At 43.2% G+C, this 21,606-nt stretch overlaps 1 protein-coding gene across 1 annotated transcript in view; it reads right to left on the bottom strand.

Moving 5' to 3' along the window:
* Positions 1 to 21,392, bottom strand: part of LOC119159503 (uncharacterized) — a 77,508-nt gene extending 56,116 nt beyond the window's left edge. Inside the window, exons 1-6 of the mRNA XM_075868300.1 lie at positions 21,242 to 21,392; positions 19,975 to 20,151; positions 13,943 to 14,102; positions 10,386 to 10,492; positions 3,511 to 3,621; positions 169 to 291 (exon numbers count right to left, since the gene is read on the bottom strand). Of these exons, the coding sequence (XP_075724415.1) occupies positions 169 to 291; positions 3,511 to 3,621; positions 10,386 to 10,492; positions 13,943 to 14,102; positions 19,975 to 20,124 (651 nt within the window). The 5' untranslated portion in view covers positions 20,125 to 20,151; positions 21,242 to 21,392. The remainder of the gene's footprint in view (positions 1 to 168; positions 292 to 3,510; positions 3,622 to 10,385; positions 10,493 to 13,942; positions 14,103 to 19,974; positions 20,152 to 21,241) is intronic.
* Positions 21,393 to 21,606: the final 214 nt, after the last annotated feature.

Here is a 21,606-nt window from a genome sequence, read left to right as displayed (position 1 = left end):
GACCCAATACTCATAACAGCTCATGATTTAATTTTTCAGTTGTATTTTATTCTAGAGCACCGTATCTTGTCACATCTACTGTACTGCTAGTCGTATAATGTTCACTTAGTCAGCGGGATTTTTGGTCGCAATAATGGTCGATCTTCAGTAAAGGCACCAGTTACTTACCTTAGATTTATCGTGCTTCTCAATAAGAGAAACAAACTTTTCGGTGAACAGGTGAGTAGCGTAAGTTCCGTTTTCTCCCCAATCTGGTTTCTCATTGTCTCTCAGGTCAAGGCCAACGTGTTCCTGCAACACAGTGCGAGGGTTCCAATGATTTGAACTATAAAATATTGAGCTAGTTTATGGGATTCGCAGATAGATAGATAGATAGATAGATAGATAGATAGATAGATAGATAGATAGATAGATAGATAGATAGATAGATAGATAGATAGATAGATAGATAGATAGATAGACAGACAGACAGACAGACAGACAGATAGATAGATAGATAGATAGATAGATAGATAGATAGATAGATAGATAGATAGATAGATAGATAGATAGATAGATAGATAGATAGATAGATAGACAGACAGACAGACAGACAGACAGACAGACAGACAGACAGACAGACAGACAGACAGACAGACAGACAGACAGATAGATAGATAGATAGATAGATAGATAGATAGATAGATAGATAGATAGATAGATAGATAGATAGATAGATAGATAGATAGATAGATAGATAGATAGATAGATAGATAGATATATAGATAGATAGATAGATAGATAGATAGATAGATAGATAGATAGATAGATAGATAGATAGATAGATAGATAGATAGATAGATAGATAGATAGATAGATAGATAGATAGCCAGCCAGCCAGCCAGTCAACCAGCCAGCCAGCCGCCTACGTCTCGGCGCTCTCGTAGTCGTCTGCTTTACTCGACACATACCAAAATTTGTGAGAGAGGGTTAGCGTACGTTGAGCATAATCAACAGCTTAACAGCATGAACAGCGTAAGATACTTGTCGCGCACGCCACGAAACCATTTACTACGCATACATGTGTACAATGGCCAATGGAAGGCGGGTATGAGCCTCAGGTGATTCACAGTTTGTATTAACCCCAAGAACGGCGAGTATAACATACTTTCCGAATAAAAATCCATAGGCCTTCGCGTTATACAGTTTCCATGGCAAGAAATGCGGGGCAGGCGGGGGCGATGTCGTCAGTGAGGGAAATATTAGAGGATCGGAAATATTGAAAATCTTGGTTAGAGGCGCAATCAACGTCGGGCGCTCTGCGTAGCAGTCAAGTGTTTATCCTTAGAGCTATGCCAGTGCTTGAAGCTTCTTTCATGAAAAGACTATATCATGGCGTCCTTCCTCGGCAACATCACCTGTGGTTGCAGTGTTCGCAATCGGAATATGTAACAATGTAATAAATACTACATGTCAACTCCTGTGACACGCCAAGCTATTTATTATGATTGCACAATCGGGGGCAATATAGCGAAAGTCGCTTCTTATGACGAACTAATCATCGCATTGTATTGCGCTGTTAATTTCCATGAAACGGGAATTTTCGCTATGAGGTCATTACCGATGTTACGTCCTACCATGTGGGCCTGACCATAGCCGTCGTGCCCATAGCAAGTCCACGATCAGTCACTTAGTAGGAATAAAAGAGCGGGGGGGGGGGGGGCTTTGGTCTAAGAATACTCCTTGACCCCAAATTGTTGTTTCCTCAAAATAGGTACTTTCCTAAAAACAGCTGTTTTCCTCAGATATTCCAGGCCTTCAGCCAATGCTGCCCCACCCCGAAAAAATTCATTTCTTCACTGTGGGCTTGCTTACAATATGCCCATAGCGACTCGAAATTCACACGAACTGACATGGTCTAATTCGTTACACTTGGCCAAATGAAAAACAAATGATAAAGGCCACTAATCGCCTACTGCATCGCACGACACTGACTCCAGGAGTGGGATCTGCCGAATTCCTTAAGGATGAAAAATTGTTCTCATTATTTTTATGTATAAGGCTGGTAATGCCTGTGCCTCAAGTGTTCAGCAAATGACATTAACTTCATAATGCCTTTAAATTTAGCGCCATTTGCGTGGTCTGCCACACGGGAAAATGAAATAGCATTAGTCTTAATGTCATTTGTCACCTAATGCTTTCGCTAGATTCCATTCTACCGGGAAACGCGTGCTCTCCATACCGAAGCAAACTTATTGCAATACACACGCAACATTCGAAACTGTCAAAAATGTCAAAATGTCAACGTATAAAATGTCAAAGACATTTTATACATGTCTTTTGACTCGTCGCGTGCAATTTTTCAGTGACATTGAAGCGAAATGTGTTTTAGTACTGCAAGGACTTCGACATAGCATGTGTCATGTGAGATTCTGGGCTTTGGATTCAACCTCTGATTCCCCAAGTTGCTGTGAATATTGGCAATCTTGTAATATACAGGAGCGAATCCAAGCTAGTTCCATCGTAGTAGGCTCATTTCTATATTTTACTGTCCTTGAACGCAGGTTAAAGTTGAAATGCGTGTTTATGTTTCATAACTACCGTAAAAAATTTTAACTGCATGAGTTGCTGTTATTGACATCTAGACAAGTTGCATTAAATTTAGACGTGTGGCAGCTCCGCCGAGTATATTGTTATTCAGTAAAAATGCTCAACTACTTAGTACCATTTCCTGTGCCTATGTTGTGCGGGTATAAGTCGTTGTACGTTCATGAAGTTTTTACGCGCGCGAGTATAGATATCCCTAAACCAAGAATTTCGATATACATAAAAGAAAGCCCGTAACGGTAAAATAAGCTTAGACGCATATGGTCAATAAACATGTCAAATGCTAAAAAAAAAGGGAGGCCAGGTTAAAAAAAAAAGAAAAGAATGAGTGCCTCATAAGTGAATCCTGTTCTGGCGCTCGTTGACTACATGATGGAAGCTGCGACCTCAATTATAGTTTATCATTTGCATCGCAGATAACACGCAGTTATTTTTACGACCCTAAACCACGCCCATGCCTATAGACTTCTGAGAATCGGTTCTCGGCTCTCTCTTCCTACAGACTACACCCACATTTTTTTCTTCGTCGATTCTTGCTCCTCTAACTAGTTGGTTATGTTTTGAATAACTGTAAAAATTGAAAAAAACAGGTTCTTTCTTATTACAGATATGCTTTTTCATGATAAAAAACAATAAAAATTAGCGAGCCGAACATACGAAAACTACATAGGTAGGCGCTGCTGTCTACGTCCCTTCACACGGCTTCCGATAATGGCACACACAAACGAGTCTGGATGCATGCGTTTTCTTGGTGTGTTTTTGTGTATTTCTTTGTTTGCTTGTTTTTGCCTTGAAAGCATAAGATGCATCTGCTTTATAAGCTCGCGCGCATGAGTTTGACATCCTTGCGTTTCTAAATATTTTAATGAGAAAGCCTGCCTGTTTTGCGTTTCGGCGAGCATGTGCGCGCACATTGTCACTCACCGAGCCAGACGTGTGGTCGTAGTAGTCCACCTGTCCGTTGTAATAGCCGTAGAACGTGTCGAATCCGCGCTTCAGAGGCGTATACTCGGTTTTAAAGAAACCCAGGTGCCACTGCAAAGAAGGAAATTGAAAATAAAAGTCATACATGAGTGTCTACACGCAGAGACATGGTCTATCAAACACGCAGGTTATGTGGCTATGTATTTCAGAAAGGCAAGTGCAAAAATCAGCTTTGCAAAGACAGGAAGTGCATTCCGTTGAACGCACTCATTTGTGATGTGAGCGTACGCAGCACGCCTACAAAATCTTCTAAGTTAATGATTACGGGGTAAAACACACTATAGGCTCATATTACTGCACAGATGAAGACGACAAAATGTCACCAGTGGTTTAGACTCCGATTCACGCATAAAGAAAGGTAGTGTACCACGGCCCATGCTCACAAAACGTCTTATAAGCAACAATTGTCCGTAATTGAAAATGTTAGTTCATTAATGAAGGTGCCAGGCCACTTACAAGCAGCACTTACAACACGTACTGAATAAGCTATTGTATTCACAGGTCCATATTCTTAATCAAGGGAGCTTTCTTTTCTTATGTTTTTGTCATTCCCTAATGATGGGCCCCTCCTTGAGATTAGTTGAAATTCTTGGCGAGCATTTTCTTCTTACGAACATCTTAAACGTAAGTGGTTTCTTTAGGTACACTACTAAAGGAGTGCGCAAGAGTAGCTGCAGGCAAAGACAAACAGGATTTAGCGTGGCTTGGAAGGCGGCCGGATCCACGGTACGAAGTTGGTTGGCTGTACTTGTGCCCGGACTTCAGTATCGGCCCAGCGAACACGAACGCTCTCGCGTTTCTGCAGTCGGTGCTGTTCTGCGAAAGTTGCCTGGTGTTCCGGAGTTTGTATACGATCCGTGCTCTATACATATGTAGTAATTTCACGTTGAAACTGTGGCGCGCGAGCTCTGCGGCACGGCTGCGACGGGATGAACGACGTCCCTGACGACGCTGCCAAAGGTGAGCGCGCTTCGGCACGACGTAGATAACGACGTAACTTCCGACGCAGCCAATTGAGTCCATTCCATAAACACGAGACGAATAGCTTTTCGTTAAGCGTTACAGCTTAACGAAACATATATACAGCTTTCGCTTAAAAATGTGCACCTCACTCAGACTCACTCGTGAAATTCGTTTTGTCCTCGGAACTCACTGGGACCTAGTCTCACCAACGTTTTTTTCAGCCGGACTTACTCTAAAATTTCATCCAGTTGGACTCGTTCGGACTCAAGTTCACCAGATCCTATAGTATGTGCCAAATAAATTATGCAGAACCCTGCTACTCTACCGGTGAACCAAACGTTATGAATGAAACTTGAAGCAGATTCACCAACTTAATGTCGCGAAGACTTTTTGCCGATGGTGGCATAGCTACTGCAGAGCAAATTCTACCAATGAAGTAGCAATGTGATGCCACTAGCTCCGCTACATACCAGTACCTAAAGATGGCGACAACTTGTTTACTGCCAATTATATGCCCATTGCGCTAACATTAGGCTGCTGTAAGGTGTTAGAACAATGTTTCTAAGTACATTCGGCTGTTTTTGTCACAGAACAAAATTGTTAGTAACTATCAACATGATTTTCGTGACGGTTTGTCAACCGTAACACATTTACTGGAAAGTGTTCCCGATTTTAGTGAAGTTATTGATGACAAGGGACAAATAGATCTAATCTTTCTCGACTTCAAGAAGGCCTTCGATAAGGTTAATCATAGAAAACTGTTAATTAAATTAAATGCTATTTTAGGATGCATAGATTTAGTCACACGGGTGGAAGACTTTCTTACTGATCGCCGACAGTTCGTCAGACTTCATGAAAATAAATACGCGGTCTGTGATGTGAGATCAGGGGTGCCACAAGGTTCAGTTCTTGGACCTCAGTGTTGTTCCTGGTATAAATTAACGACCTGATCGAAGAATCAGCAACAGTTACAGCAAGGTTATTCGCAGATGACTGTGTCATATATACAGAGGTGAAATATATTAGTGACCAGATACTCTTAAATAACTTCTTGGAAAAAGTTCAACAATGGTTCGACATGTGGCAGATGTCTCTTAACCCAGGAAAGACAGCATGTAATACCATCACACACAAACATGAATCTCTGTCATTAACATATACTCTACAAATAGAACCACTTCACCGCGTGACAGAGTGCAAATATCTCGGGAATTTTAATCACATCTGACCTTAGTTGGACACCACACATTAAAAAAGTAGTAGGGAAAGCCAACCAGAGATTAGGTTATAGTCAACGTGTCTTTAAACTGACTTCTCTGCAGCCACGACATTGACTGCTCATAAAGTTTACGTGCACCCAATATTAGAAAGAGGAAGAGGAGGAAGAAAGTTTAAGCGGAAAGACAGGGAGGTTAGCCAGTTCTTAGACAGGCTGGCTACCCTGTGCTGGGGAAAGGGGTGAGGGGAATGATAGATGTTAAAAAGAAATGTTGCGAAGAGAGGGAGAAATTACAAAAAAAAATTGCGACAGAGGAAAGGTAACATCAAAGAGTATAAGACACTAATGTCTGTCTCTGAGGCCAGTTGTCCGCAAAAAGCGCAGCAAAGCTTTCAAAGCCTTCTGGGCTGAGGATGGGCTTGGCCAATGACCCAGAATCCTTTGTTCCGACAAAGGCCGATTGTCTAGTCTATCCAGAGCTGCAGTGAGTTCTTGTCTTTGCACGTTGAAATGGGTGCACTCACACAGAAGGTGCGCGATGGTTTCTTCGCAACTGCAGTAAGTGCATGTAGGAGAGCTGGCCATCCCGATGAGATAAGAGTATGCGTTCGTGAAGGCCACTCCAAGCCACAGGCGGCATAGAAGAGTCTCCTCAGCTCGAGATATCCTTGGGGGAAGACGAAGCTGCAGATCGGGATCCAAGTTATGCAGGCGCGCGTTTGTGAAGTCTGTCGAGTTCCACTGTGCCAGTGTGAGGTCATGTGCAAGCGAACGAAGTCATGTAGCTGCGTCGGTTCTTGAGAACGGGATGGCTGTGTATTGGGTACCATCGTGTGCAGATCTAGCGGCCTCATCTGCGCGGTCATTGCCATATATACCACAATGGCCTGGTATCCACTGATACACTATGCTGTGCTGTTTTTCGGTTGCTTGGTGATGAAGAAGCCTTATTTCAGCTACTAACTGTTCATTAGGTCCATGGCGAAAGGGTGATATAAGACATTGAAGAGATGCCTTCGAGTCCGAGAAGATCGACCAAATTCCCGAAGGTTCTTTCACTATAAACTCCAGAGCTGCACGAATGGCTGCAAGTTCTGCAGCTGTCGACGACGTCAAATGCGATGTCATGAATTTAATTGTGATACTCCTCGCGGGAATAACCACTGCCCCTGCAGAGCTTACTGAAGACACCGAGCCATCCGTGTAAATGTGAAGGCGTCCGTTGTGCTTCTCTTGCAGGAAAAGTAATGTGGCCTGTTTCAGGGCTAGATGCGACGATTTTTTCTTATTTTGGATGCCTGGAATTGTGAGAAAGGCTTTGAGTGGGTGTAAGCACCATAATGGTATCGGCGGCTGGGCTGCATGCGTGAAGTGCAATGGAAGCACTGCGCAATGCTGAGCTACAGTTGCGCTGAACGCTGAGTGGGGCCTGGAAGTTCGAAGTGAGGCTAGGTGATGAGATGGAAGCCGAGCGAAATGTCTTACGTGCATTCTCAAAGCGTCTACGCGGATGTATGCGTTGACTGGATAATCACGCGCAATGATGACTGTCGCTGCTGTAGACGCGCATCTCGGGAGACCAAGGCATATCCTCAGGGCTTGGGCTTGGATCGAGTGGAGGACGCGCAAGTTTGTTCTTCGGATCCCGCAAAGCACAGGTAAGCTGTATCTCATATAACCCAGGGACAGAACAGTGTAGAGTTGGAGCATTGCTTGTACCGATGCACCCCACGTTTTTCCAGCAAGGAACCTCAGTACGTGGGTGATCATGGTGAGTTTAGTTTTCATGTGGGCGATGTGAGGGCTCCAGGAGAGGTCGCGATCAACTATGACTCCGAGGAATCGGTGGGTCTTCACGTAGTTGATCGTGTGTGCATTAATTTTAATAACATATGGACTCATAGCCTTATGCGTGAATGCTATAAGCGAGCATTTCCCTGACGACAGCTCTAGTCCCCGTTCTTCCAGGTACTTTGTCGCTATTTTTGCCGCTCTCTGAAGCCGGGCACGCAAATGAAGGCGTGTTACGCCTGACGCCCAGATGCAGATGTCATCTGCATATATTGATAGAAGGACAGATTCTGGAAGCGCATCAACCAGGCCGAGTAGCGCTAGATTGAAAAGTGTGGGGCTAAGAACGCCGCCTTGAGGCACACCTCGACGGTTGCAATAGTGCGTTGTTGTGCCATTCTCCGTCTGTACAAAGAAAGTTCTGCCTTTCAGATAGCTGTGGATCCATTGGTATACGCGACCCCCTAATCCAACATTTTCCATGACATCCAGAATGGCTTCATGTGATACGTTATCGTACGCACCTTTCACGTCCAAGAACAACGCCGCAGATAAACGTTTCAGTCTTTTTTGATGCTGAACAGATGAGACCAGGTCTATAACGTTATCAATTGCGGACCTTCCACGCCGAAAGCCCGTCATAGCATGAGGGTATAGCTCGTGGCGCTCCAGGTACCACTCTAGACGAGTCAAATTAGGATATGCATGTGATATGCATATTAGGATATGCATGTGAAGTGTGGGATCCGTATTCGAAAGATTCAGAGTCAGAACTAGAGCAGGTTCAAAGACGTGCATTGCGGTTTATTTATTCCCGATACTGTCGGCAAGACGCCGCAACACCACTTTACGCAAGGGCAAACCTGCCAATACTTAACGTCAGGAGGCAGGAGAAACGACATAGCTTTTTTCTATTTAATCATTAATGAGCTGCTACTTGTTGATAAGTCTCGCTACATAAATGAATATAAGACCCGCATAGTGCGAAACAAACATTGTAGGCACGTTAAGTAAAATAGATTTCACAAGAATCGCTACAAATACTCATTCTTCCTTTCGACAGCACGTGACTGGAATCGTCTCCCTGCAAACATTGTAAATGCAGGGACTCGTCATCAGTTTTCTGCACTTGTGTCCGAATATTTTCAACAATAGGGCGTATGTCACTGTATTGCTGTATTCTACTGCTCTGTTGACTGCTTGCTGTATGCAGGATGATGTATTGTTACCACTCCTGTCTTGGTCCTGATGAGGACCGACAGTATCTGTAAATCAATAAATAAATACTTTACAAGCCTTGGAGGCGTGAAGCTGATATCTGTCTCAATTTTTTTCTTTTTTTTCAATGTAACTAAGCTTTATCTGCTACAAGTTTTGCAGGTGTTATCGAATGGTGCATGTCGCGCTTGGAATATCGCGATCATCTCGAGTGTTGTGGCGTTAGTTCTGGAATGTTCTAATCACGTTGCGAATGCTGTGCGAGTAGCTGAGTACATGCTGAAACTAAACAAAAAACACCAGAGATAACGCATGCGTAAAGTCCGGTGCGTTTCATCGGCCGATGAAGATCTCTGCGGCCAACGACCGAGCTATACGCTATTATTCTATTGTGAGTGTTACTTCCTTTGGTGGCCAAAACTTCAGTTAATAAAAGGTGTCATCATTATGTGGCTCTTTGGCTGCTGATGTCTTCACATTTGCGATCAAGTGAAAAAAAAATTACGCACAACTTTGTGGTAATGTTATCATCCCACTTAAAAAATGGGAATTGAGTACCCAAAAATGGGAATTTTGGGAATTCCCAAAATTCCCATTTGGGAAGTTAAAATGGGAATTTAAATTCCCATTTTAACTGATTTTTAACAAAAATTTTTAACAAAAATGGGAAGTTAAAATGGGAAGTTAACTGATTTTTAACTAATTTTTAACAAAAATGGGAAGTTAAAATGGGAATTTGAGTACCCAAAGCGTTCGCACATATCCAGTTTGATGGTTGTAGTAAAGTTCGAACTCAGCTATAGTCGGGTACAACTTCATAGTAGAGTACCTAGTACTCTAAATCGTTACCCACTTTTTCTAAACGCACTACACGCAACTTCGGAGGACAGCAGAGGTTCCACCCTGATGACCGAAGCGAAGCATCCAATTCGCTCCGCGACTAAAGAAACAGTCCCGCACAAAAAAAATGTAACCGCTTTTAAAACGCGTATTTGTCGGTATAAATAAGATTTGTGTATCGTGACGAGTGCTTTGGTAAAAGTGCAATGAAATGCTATAGCACATGCCGCATCGTACATGCCGATAAGCAACGTCTCTCAGACATTATGCTCAATTCGAGAAGTGGCTTGAAAACACATTTCAATGCTGGCATATCTGCATTGAAACACTATTGTATCCTCATTATTGTTGGCGAGCTCAAAATGCTGATTCAGAAGGGCAGCTAGACGCTAAGCTACCTTATCACACTTCTGCCAACGATTGGTCGTTTGCGCGCTGAGCTGGAAACAACTAAGGCAGCATGTTCTCCGTCAGCAAGATGACCGACCGTCTGGCTAATGACGTCACCTGAAGTGGGCGCCTATAGGTTGAGGCTCGTGTGGATCCGCCTTTGAGGGGAAAATGCTGCTGCCTTCAAACGTTGTAGTCGACTATAGTAAGTAGTTGCTTTGCTGTCTTGCAGTATTGTCCCAAGTGGGTGACTGCAAGAACCAATCGCGTGTTACAAGTTCATTGTGCTATCTTCAAAACTTCGGACATGCACAAAAACACAACTGCATCGCGACATTTTCTTTCACTGTCACTTATACTGCTGAGCCTTACTTGTTGAGTGATCTTACTTTACCAATAAATGTGTTTCATAGCCTAAGTCTTTGAAATGTTCAGGCATAATCTTCAAATTGAGTGGAAGTCCCCAAGGCTCCGCGCTGGCGATGATACCTGACTGCATTCCTGCGAGAAATGAAAACAATCTCGTGAAGAAAAGAAGCATTTCATAAGTACGAATCATGAAGAACACATGAACTGATATTACACTTTTTTTCGACCTACAGATGCAGCAGAAGACGCGGCTTATTAACGTGGTGATTACAACATGTCATTACGTCTTTCAGAAAAGAAGAAAAAGCGCAATGCATAGTCATTGCCTCCACTATTGTACTATCGGAATAAGCAACAAACTCACGTAACAATAACATATTTCAGGCCGTGATGAAGCCTTAAAGAATAACACGTTAGAGGCTTCTTACTGGGGCCTTTACTGTAGAGACCTTCACTGTAATGAAGCCTCAAATAAAGAAAAAAAAACACAGCAGTAACTCTTTACCGGGGCATTGCTAATCAATAGCAATTTACTGGAATATGAAACTTTATCTGTAAACTTTGCGATTAAGGTTCCACTGTTGTGACAGAATCACCGAATTGGAGTATTACGAAACCAGCCAGCATATCTATGCGGGCGCAGAATCCTTCACTGGATACAAAAAGCCAAGTTTAACTACCGCTTTTATGATGGCCGTATACTCTGATAATTTCATGTCCGAGCCAACTGTGTGGTACATTTGCTTGTAGCCGTAACTCAATCACTCATGAGTGAAATCTTTTATTGCACCACTGTTATCGTATTCTTGCCCGTTCAGTATTACACTCCTTCCACGATAACTCTTACGCTGCACATGGAAGGCGCAAGATGCTTGCAATTGATTTGTATTTATTTTATGCCAATAAAATTTTATCAATCAATCAATAAAGGAAACAATCTTAATGCTTACGTATTATAAGTAAAAGAAACGAAGTTGAAACAGAGTGACGTAACATTCATCAAAGTATAACATATACGACTTCCTGAATTCGGTTTCCACTACCTTTGCCTCAGCGCTTGTAAACCTTAGCGTAGCGTATTTAGAATGCTGACAGTCATTCGCGTCGTGACATACAAAAGGCGAACGACCCCCGTCCGAGACGCAATGCATCCGCAAGTGCAGCGTATGACAACTGATGTGCATCTCCGTTATCGAAGCCTAAACGTCTTGCGCATACAAGCGTGGCGCTTGCTATAGCGAGGCTGCTGTGCATTGCGGCCCCGAGATGCTGTTGACCTCACACCGTACAATTAAGTTTGACCGCAATGTCATGCTTGGTTGCGTAGTGTTGCATAATCACGGCCCCATAGGTATTCAAATAAACAGGAATCTTCCGCGCGGGCTTTAGCTATAGAAACAACAGAATACGACAGGTGATGACAGGCGACGTACAGAGTCTTACAGTTCTTGCTCCCCTCAGTCGCACCGAGACTCAAGAGTCACTAAAAAAGAAAAAAAAAATTCTCGTATTCATAAACTAGAATTTCACGACACTTCAAGCACCGTTCTTATCGCATGAAGACGCTTGGTCAACGAAAAACTGCGACATACGGAGACACATATGGCACCGCAGACTTGAAGTTCACACTGCTCATGAGCCAGCTTGCTTGGACGCTATGAATTTTCGCAGCGTCTGCGAGGGCTTGCGTGTTGCATAGAATTGTTCTCATTGGGTTCCGACGGATCCAAAGGTTTGAAGTATAGCTGGCTTCAGAAATTTTCGATGAAGCAATGTCACCAAAATACGCGTAAAGACCTTGAATAGCGCGACATCACGCTGAGGCTCACGTGACTAAGTTTTGACGTGACATTAAAAAAAATGCCCGTTTACCTTCGTTCTCAAATCTCATAAATAAACAATGATCATGTAACTTTGAACTATAGAATATTGAGCTAGTTTATGGGATTTGTGGGAAGAAAAAATACCAGCTCCCTTTAAACGGGAAGTATTTCTTAGTGAATCGAAGACACTTTGAACACTTCTATCTATCTATCTATCTATCTATCTATCTATCTATCTATCTATCTATCTATCTATCTATCTATCTATCTATCTATCTATCTATCTATCTATCTATCTATCTATCTATCTATCTATCTATCTATCTATCTATCTATCTATCTGTCTGTCTATCTATCTATCTATCTATCTATCTATCTATCTATCTATCTATCTATCTATCTATCTATCTATCTATCTATCTATCTATCTATCTATCTATCTATCTATCTATCTATCTATCTATCTATCTATCTATCTATCTATCTATCGTGCTTTAAAAAAAGGCACTTTGTGGCTCAGGCGTCAATTGTAGTTAGTGAAACGTTATTTGTGGTTGTAATGCTCACTATCAAATTCTATAAACATTACATATATACTCCCATGATAGAGCCGTCACGCAGGCTTAACGTCATCGGTACTTAAGTCCTATCCACTGAAGTTTATTTACCTAGCAGTGTCCAGGGCTACCATCTTCGCGAGCACAAGCGCTGCATATCAGGTTATATCTTCAGATGTTGCTAACTGCAATGTTGCTGTTGACATCGTTACGCAAGTGTTAACAAATGGTTATATAAAACATGTGTGACTGTTCAACATACGTTTATGCGTACAACATTTGTACACGTATTTAGCGTCATTTATGGCGTTTCCCTATTTACAACACAGTCACCTTCCCTCTGCACGCTTCGCATGATTTCGATTCCCGTGGTACGTACGTGGTATCTACCGATTTTTAGAAAGGTGTTTAGACCGCCCAGCCTCAGAGTCGGTTTCTATGAGCACCGAGCTATAGGCAGGAGCAGTTCCGGTGGCAGGCTAAACACAGCTGGCCATGTGACCAAGCAAAACTGTGAGAAGGGCGCGGAGCGCGAGCGGCCGCCGCACTTAGAGCCCGCACACGCGAAGTCGCTGGCGCGGAGCAGAAAATCGCAGGTCGTGGCAGGGCGACGCGCGTGCCAGCAACCAGCCAACAAAAAATTGTGACGTATCTTTGTTCACATTGCCCCTTTGATGATGTCGGCGTCGCGAAAAGCTCTGCTTTGCGCTCATGGGGCGCGACGTGTTCTAGGCTACAGCCCTTGGTATCCCGGTTCATAATGTGCATGTCTTCACATAGATCTATCTCGCTCATTATCTCGTCTTAAAAATTTTGTGTCACTGTGCCTTCGATGCTTTACTGTACCTTTCGGCGTGAAGTCTATATATATGTATATATATATATATATATATATATATATTGCACCACACATCATAAATATTCTTAAACAGCAGGTGCCTGTTTTTGAGGAGCACCTGGCGAGTTGTCTTCTGCCACGTGGCTTTTTCTTGTAATATTTTAAACAAGAATATTTGAGAAAGGCGCATGTAAATGGGCGTTTAAATGTTTAAATGTTTATAAACACAGATTTTCAAGGTTGCAGTGGGAATGTTTACTGCGCAGAATAGCTAAGTTAAATGTTAGCTTCATTTTCTAAAAGCAATCTAGTGACATAGAAACGCACTTCATGTCTCTTTAAATAAATTATGACGAGTTGTTACCTGTTGTTATTGGATACAATCCAGTAAGAAGCGCGGCCCTGGAAGGCGTGCACAGATGCATGGTGTAGTAAGAGTGCAGAAGTATGCCCTCTGAAGCAAGAACATCGAGGTTGGGCGTCGGAATCTGGTTCGAGCCGTGGAAACTGACGTCGTTCCAGCCCTGCGCGTTTGTACATACAGATCAGGGTTTGCCAACCGGCGGCCCCTCAAATAGGACGTCTTTATTGTTTTTTTTTTTAATTTCGCACTTGTGGGATATAAGTGGTCAACAGAAGTTTACAAATACACGAGTCCGGGGATCAGCAAAATATTACCAAGTGATGCTAAAAAGCACTGCACAAGCCTTCGAATAGTAGTGAGGGAGTAAATAAAATAGAACATTAAAATGCGACAACTCAGAAGTTTCTCTCTGGAACAAGAGTGACAGAGAGCGATTGCAGTTGTTCAAGTGTTAGCTTCTAACTGAAGAGTAAAATAGATGAAATCTGCATCCCTATGTTTTCCTCTAGGTTGTCAACGCCGAACCAAAATGTGTGTTAAAATTGTCTGCAAAGCAAGAAAAAGGGCGTGGCTATTTCTCAGGTTCCTGAAGGCAAGTTTTTAAACCTGCGCTACCTTTCCGCTACAGCTGCAACATTTACTAACGTTTTTCAGGGGTGAAGCTCTTTAAGGCGTGTGTCTGTCCATCCTTCGTCGTTGTCATACGTAGCCGCTAGGATGCGAGGTGGGAGATGTCGGTACTTGGAGTGTTTACTATAGATGGACGCACGGATGGATGTATGGATGGACGGACAGACAGACTAGCGGACGTACGGATGGACGGATGGACGCGTGGAGCGGGTATGTGCCACAGGGGATGCGAGATGGTGGTACTTGGAGTGTTCACTATATAGACGCACGCACGGATGGACAGACAGACAAGAAGACGGACGGACAGATGAACGTACACGTGGACGTACGTATGGATGGACGCACGGACAGACGTATGGATGGATGGACGCATGGATGGTCACGCGGACGAACGGAAGCAAAAACGAACAGACGGACGGAAGCACGGATAGGTTGACGGACGCTTCGTTCCACTCATCATCATTCACTCCGTGAATATGCTGTGATTTTTTTCTCTTTCTTTGCAGTAACTGGTTGAGCACGCATATTCAGGCAAGAAGAACAGAAAAGGTTGGTCTTTGTCAATGCGAAATGCATGGAACTTATCTTTCATAGTGAGATTCTGCTTCTATATACTTCAGGGATTATGAAGAAGTTTTGGGGAACGCCTAGGACAGGGTTTTATATCGCTATTGTCCAACAATGAGCTTTGCTGCAGCTGAGCTAGACACTTGTTGAGAAGCTTCGGTGTACGTCACAATATGAAGACGAATTAAGAAATAGAGCATGGGAAACGAGGTAAGGGAAAGCTCAGACAGTCAGCCTTGGTTTCAGCTATAGGTGAGCCAAGAACCGATAAAAATGAACATCATTTACTACACAAGGTTAATAGATGTATATGTGGCATAATAATTATGATGATGACGGCACCGGCTAAATACGTACAGGCTATACCGCTTCTATGTGATGCACCCCAGTAGAGCTTAACGCATATCTCCACCTTGCCACGTGCATATTTAGCGAGACAGCTGCCGCATGTTGAGTGCAGCTATTTCTAGTTACGCATGGTATGCCACTTGAGACCAACGACAGCTTTTTTTCACAGAGTTGGTGCCTAGAGCGTACATATCTGCATTTTTAGTCGTTGCTGAACGCGTAGATTATCTTGCAACACAGTATTCTGCGGTGGGTTACCCCATACATCATAAGGAACTGTCTAGAATTAGTGAACAAAAAATGCTGCCAATTCTTTGCTGTATACGATACAATTTCGGTGCGTGGAACTTTTTCAGACTGTAGCTGCGTTTGAAGATATCTTACTTCTTTGTTTTGCATTGACATCTTCAGTCACACGTTCCGAAACACGATATATCTGACATTGGTTTATGTTGCGAATTTTACGTCGTAAAATTGGGAAAAAAATTGGGGGAACCTAAGATTCGCCTATAAGCGCTGAACGCCATAATGATATTCCGTTCATAGTGCGTACTTCCAACACTAAGTGTGTGAGCGTGTGGAATCTTTTCGAACTTTGCTTTGCACCCACTACCTATGCAGCCACGCAGCCGCTATGCGGTTGACGAGGTCCGTCTTACGAGAAGCAGCTGCTCAAGGGCGGAGTTGTTGAGACTTCTGACCCCGTTCTGGAGTAGCTTCCCCTTCTAGACACTTGTGGGTGTTTGTTCGACTTCTGATAAAATACGTTGTGCGTAGGTCACATATAACGGTGATGATTCCGTGCATTAAAAAAAAGGGGGTGCCTGTGTGGTAGAACGCCTGACTCCCACGCAAAGCACCCGTGTTCGATCCCCACTGAGACGCACAGTTTTTATTTACTTCATTTGCACCTTTTTCAATTTTTCGGTAACGCAAAGATAAATTTTCGCTCACAACCAACAACGCCAACGCCGGAATCTCTGCTAAACCAGTTCTTTAACGCTATCGCTTTAAAACCATGTGTGATAAAAGTTGTGCCAGCGCGGACTCGAATCCTGGCCACGGCGGCCGCATTTTCGATTGAGCCTAAAATGCTTGAGGCCTGGGTTATGGCATTCACGCACTTTAAAGCACACCTGGTAGTCGAAATTTATTGAACCCTACCCTACGGCGTCTCTCATACTCGTATGGTGGTTTTGGAACGTTATGCCCTAACATTAGGTATTATCAATAAAAATTGTGTCAGAACAAGTTTTCATTGTCCATTTCTTTTTTTTGGTTGTGCTTGGTAATTGTTTCATTTTTAAAACATTTTTACCATATTCTTCTCGGTCCTTCATGTAAAGTTTTCACTAAAATATCATATAACAAAACTACCTAATGTGCCGAGATAGATATGTGGCTTTCTGTACATCGGTTTACTGCCAAAATATATCTTCCGGGACCGCTTAAGACATCTTGGCGTAATCACAAGGTCAGCGCGTTCCATTATGGACTAATTTTAGCAGCTCACCAGATGTTTCGTACGTCATTTACATTCTTTGTTGTCAAATTTATCATGGAATTTGCCAGTTGCTATAGCCGCTTCACGTAATCCCATTCAAGGCACAAGTGGGCACGCTTCCAAGCCCGTTTTTATGGGAGTGGTCCCTAGCGTCACTTGTGAGCCTACATGACGAGCCCGCTGCTAAGAAATCAATCAGGATACGTACATAAGACCTCCAATAGCATGCGGCCCTGGTGTTCTTAGTAGAATGTCAGTGTCGATGTATTTGCGTTAGGTTTCAGCAAAAGAAAAAAGCTTTTTCGATTGTATATAGAAAAAAATAGGGTGAAGATTCCGTTAAAGTAACCTCACAACCCATTGCTAAGTATATCAATGGCTTTATTAAAGAAGTTTTTGCACGAATATACTGCCACCAAATATATTTAGAATCCGTCAAGTACGAGCATTGTTGCACGCTTCACATTCTCTGTTTTCGAACCAGTAGGCACGCTGAAAGCTGCGCTTACGCAAGGGGGGAGGTTACAATGGCGCAAAATGAATCGTCCGTTTGTGAGCGCTTCTCATCACCTTAAGCACTCAGTTTTCTTTTTGTTTTCTTTGAACGAGTGGCTTACTATTATTAGTGAGATCGAAGTGCACGTGCGGGTACGTGACAGACCCTGCGGAGGCCGTGGTAACTACCCAGCTCATGATGCGCCAATCAGCCAATGGCCGTCGACCTTGAGCTTCTAGGTCGACGGCCATTGAATTCTAGCTCACGTGCTGCGCTTGTAATGGCTGACTTACATCTTCTCAGGAGCCTCAACTAACGATTGGCAGCGTTTCATGACCGTCCTGAAAAAGTGTCTCTGTGCTCCCTAAAGTGTGAACATCAGAATCTCGGCCATCTTTAAACAAAAAGGTTCAAGTGAACACTTGGAACATGAGTAGGTTTCATTGTGAATGCTGCAATACGTGACCAAACTTACTGAACCTGTTCAGTTTCGTGTTCTCAACCATGAACATGGATGTCGTCACATTCTCCACGCAGTAAAACAGCCCTCCAGCAGTGGAAACGCACGAGTACTCCGACATAGTGTTGAAGCTAAAAGACCTCACGAGCAGCCAGGAACGCAGCGTACATAGTAAGCCACATGCGCTCATAGCAGGAGCAACATATCAAGGAAGTTAACAAACACGCCAAACATGCTGTACATAGGCAGCACTTCCTTCATGAGCTATAGGAAGTGCTCGAGAGTGTACAATAAGGCAGTGTTTTGAATGAACCACACAAGAAACCTTCTTCATATATTTAGAGCGACATTTTCCTTCTCTTTGGAGCCCACCAGATGGAGGTTTCCCGACGTGATGACAGAGACTATACGGGTTCAGCAGCTGTAATTGATGCTGTGTGAAACATTTTGAGCTGTGCTTTGGCAGAGCTTGTTGGAATTCTTGCCACAGCAGTTGATTTTCTATTCATGACTGAAACAACATTGACGGCATTAATTCGTAAATTGTCATCCTCTTGGTGTTACGTGGTCCGTTTAAGGACACCCGCTAACGTTCTAGCTTTCTTCGTATTTCTGGTATCGCAAAGTCATCCTTATCATAAAGCTAAAGACGGCATTGAGGAAACCTTGTAATTTGAAGGCATTGAAGTACGTTTGCGATAAACAATGCGTATGAATGATGCGAGTGGCCGTTCTACAGCTACTTCTAAGCAGTTGTACTATGAATACTCAAAGCTGCGCTGCAGCGTTCCGTCATGGTCGAGATATATAGTACGAGTTATGATATATCAGCTATGCGCCCACCACTTGTCCCACAAGAAAACATTACGATGCATTCGAGGCACCTCAAAAGCTACAACCTGTATTTCGCAATGGCTCTTCCTGTGTGTGTGATAGCCAGTGTTGCCAGAATATCCAAGGAGAAAAGGGCCACAAAATTAAACAATGTAGCCAGAACAGTAGTCAACCGGCAGCCGTCGTTTTACTTTGGAGCCAGAAATTTAGCCAAACATGATTTCAGTTAAGCTGCATCGTCACCACGTTCACATGCTTAAAAGTACAAAAATATATATCACGGCTATGTTTATCAAATCAAAATAGACTAAAAAAAGATCAGGTGAGTTCATAGAGGAGGCATTAAGAATATAAAATTGGTATTGAACACTGCACTGATAGTCTAGTGTACATAATTGAGTTCACTTTTGCCAGCATGCCCCACGGCACTGTTATTGTAAGCTGAGCAGCAAAGTACTTCGTATTTCGCAGTAAATGTGGCGTCGATCCTTTTATTGCGATTGCAATGGACACTCTCGACTGAATTTGTCACTGGCGTTGACGTTGCCGTCACTCACTGTATATATATATATATATATATATATATATATATATATATATATATATATATATATATATATATATATATATATATATATATATATATATATATATATATATATATATACACGTTCTCCGATTGTGGCGTCAAATATACTGCTCAGAGCATGAGCGCGTGAGGTGGATAGCGGTTAGAAAACCTGAACCTGAACGAGTCCCCCGCCAGCTGCGTTACAGGGCTGCCTAACCTATATGAGTTCCACCAATAATGTGATAACCATAATGACCGGGACGCGTTTTAGGCGCACGCAATAATTCACTTCGCTGTTAAATATAAATAGGTTGACGCATTCGTATAAATACCACGTCAAAGGGAAGAGTTGAGAGAGATAGAGAAACGAGAAAAAAGGAAGGCAGGGAGGTTAACCAGATGCTAGTATCTGATATGCTACCCTACACTGCGGTTGGGGAATAGGGGGTTGAAAGAGAGAGAGTTCAAAAATAAATTATAAGCAAAACATGAATATACACGCACACACAAAATCGGTACACTAGGAGGCGTTATTTACTCATAGCGATATTTACTTCAATGTAGACTGATTCATCGAGAAGTCTACGCGAAATGCAAGGTGCATTGCGGATTTTTTGCTTACCATGTCATCCGCCAGGATGAAGACGATGTGCGGTCGAGGAGAGCATGCTGCTGGCGAGATCTCCACACATAATAACACTAAACTTAACAGCGCCGAAAAACTTCCGCGCTTCGAATCGTACGGGTAAAGGTGTAGCGGCTTCAGGGACATGTTTATTCATTAGCTTGCATTTAGAGTCTGTAAAGAAAAAAATAAAAGTAAAATGTGGTTGAGAAGAAATCGAGCTACAAGGCAGTCTTTGTAAGGCTCATCACTGTGACCGGCTTTGACGACGAGCTCGAACCTTTACACTCTCTGTAAAGTCCATATACGCTTGAGTATATAGATCAATTATTGGGTATGTAATCTCCAGTGCCTACCACACAATGGGAGGTCTCCGGGGAAACTTCGTTTCTATCTTCTAACTCTATCGTTCTCCGACTTTTAACGTCACAAATCCGGCATGTAATCGCTATTTGTTTGCGTTTCATTATTCCAATCTGCTATTAATCGTACGCCGTATTGCTGTCAGCAAAAAATGGAACGCTATTGAGACGAGTGTTTTCGACACACGCAAGCTTCTTGGATGACTGAGAACAGATCGCAAGGAATTTTCGCGCTTTCTACTCAAACATGTGCATGACACTGAAGTTGTGTCAGTTTGGTATAGTTTGTCGACGAACTGCTCAAAACGCGCACACGTATAGCATTTGGCAGCCGCGTTGTTAAGTTGATTGATTGATATCGGGGGTTTAACGTCCCAAAACCACCATATGATAATGAGAGACGCCGTAGTGGACGACTCCGGAAATTTCGCCCAACTGGGGTTCTTTAACGTGCACCCAAATCTGAGCACATGGGCCTACATCATTTCCGCCTCCATCGGAAATACAGCCGCCGCAGCCAGGATTATAACCTGCGACCTGCCGGTCAGCAGCCGACTGCCTTAGCCAATAGACCACCGCGGCGGGGCTGCGTTGTTAAGTTAAACGTCTGATATGTTGCCTAAACCCGTCAAACCTATTCACTCTGCTTTCCGCAAGAAACTTACCACAGCATCCCGCCACAGTGCCCGCCACAGTACCCGCCACAGTGGTAAATGGTTAGGGCGCTTTACTGAGGTTCGAACTTCAGGCGGAGGTACGTATATTTAGATTTAGGTGCACGATAAAAAGTCCCAGGTGTTCGTAACTTTGGGGCTCTCTATGGCGGCGTCTGTAATCATATCGCAGGTTTGGAACGTTAAACCCAAATAATGTTTAATATTGCTATTATTGCTACTACTTACCGTTGCAGAGGAGCAGCGACCGGCTTCTTTACGTCAGCGTCAGCGGTCGACTGATCCTGTTCTTGAATAGTCACGCTGAGTGGCTCTTCAACACGTGCTTCCTGTGTATCTAATCACAGGGACACCTGGCAGATAATTCTTTGACAGCCCGGACGGAAACCGTTCGGAAGCATGGACGATACTAACCAACCATGCGTGGAACGCAGACCGCGGACTCGATAAGTGCTGATAATGAATGTCCCGTCGAAAAAGATATGGTAATCGGACTCCCTGTGAATGCTTATGAAGTCAGACTTCGCTTTTTTTTTCTCTAATCAAATATACAGAGACAGCTAAGCGTATTCAAAAAGATATTGGCAGCACGA

The sequence above is a fragment of the Rhipicephalus microplus genome, chromosome 1 (genome assembly GCF_043290135.1).
Source record: "Rhipicephalus microplus isolate Deutch F79 chromosome 1, USDA_Rmic, whole genome shotgun sequence".
Classification (NCBI taxonomy): Eukaryota; Metazoa; Arthropoda; class Arachnida; order Ixodida; family Ixodidae; genus Rhipicephalus; species Rhipicephalus microplus.
Note: the sequence above shows the minus strand (reverse complement) of the source record. Positions and strands in the feature narration are given on the sequence as shown.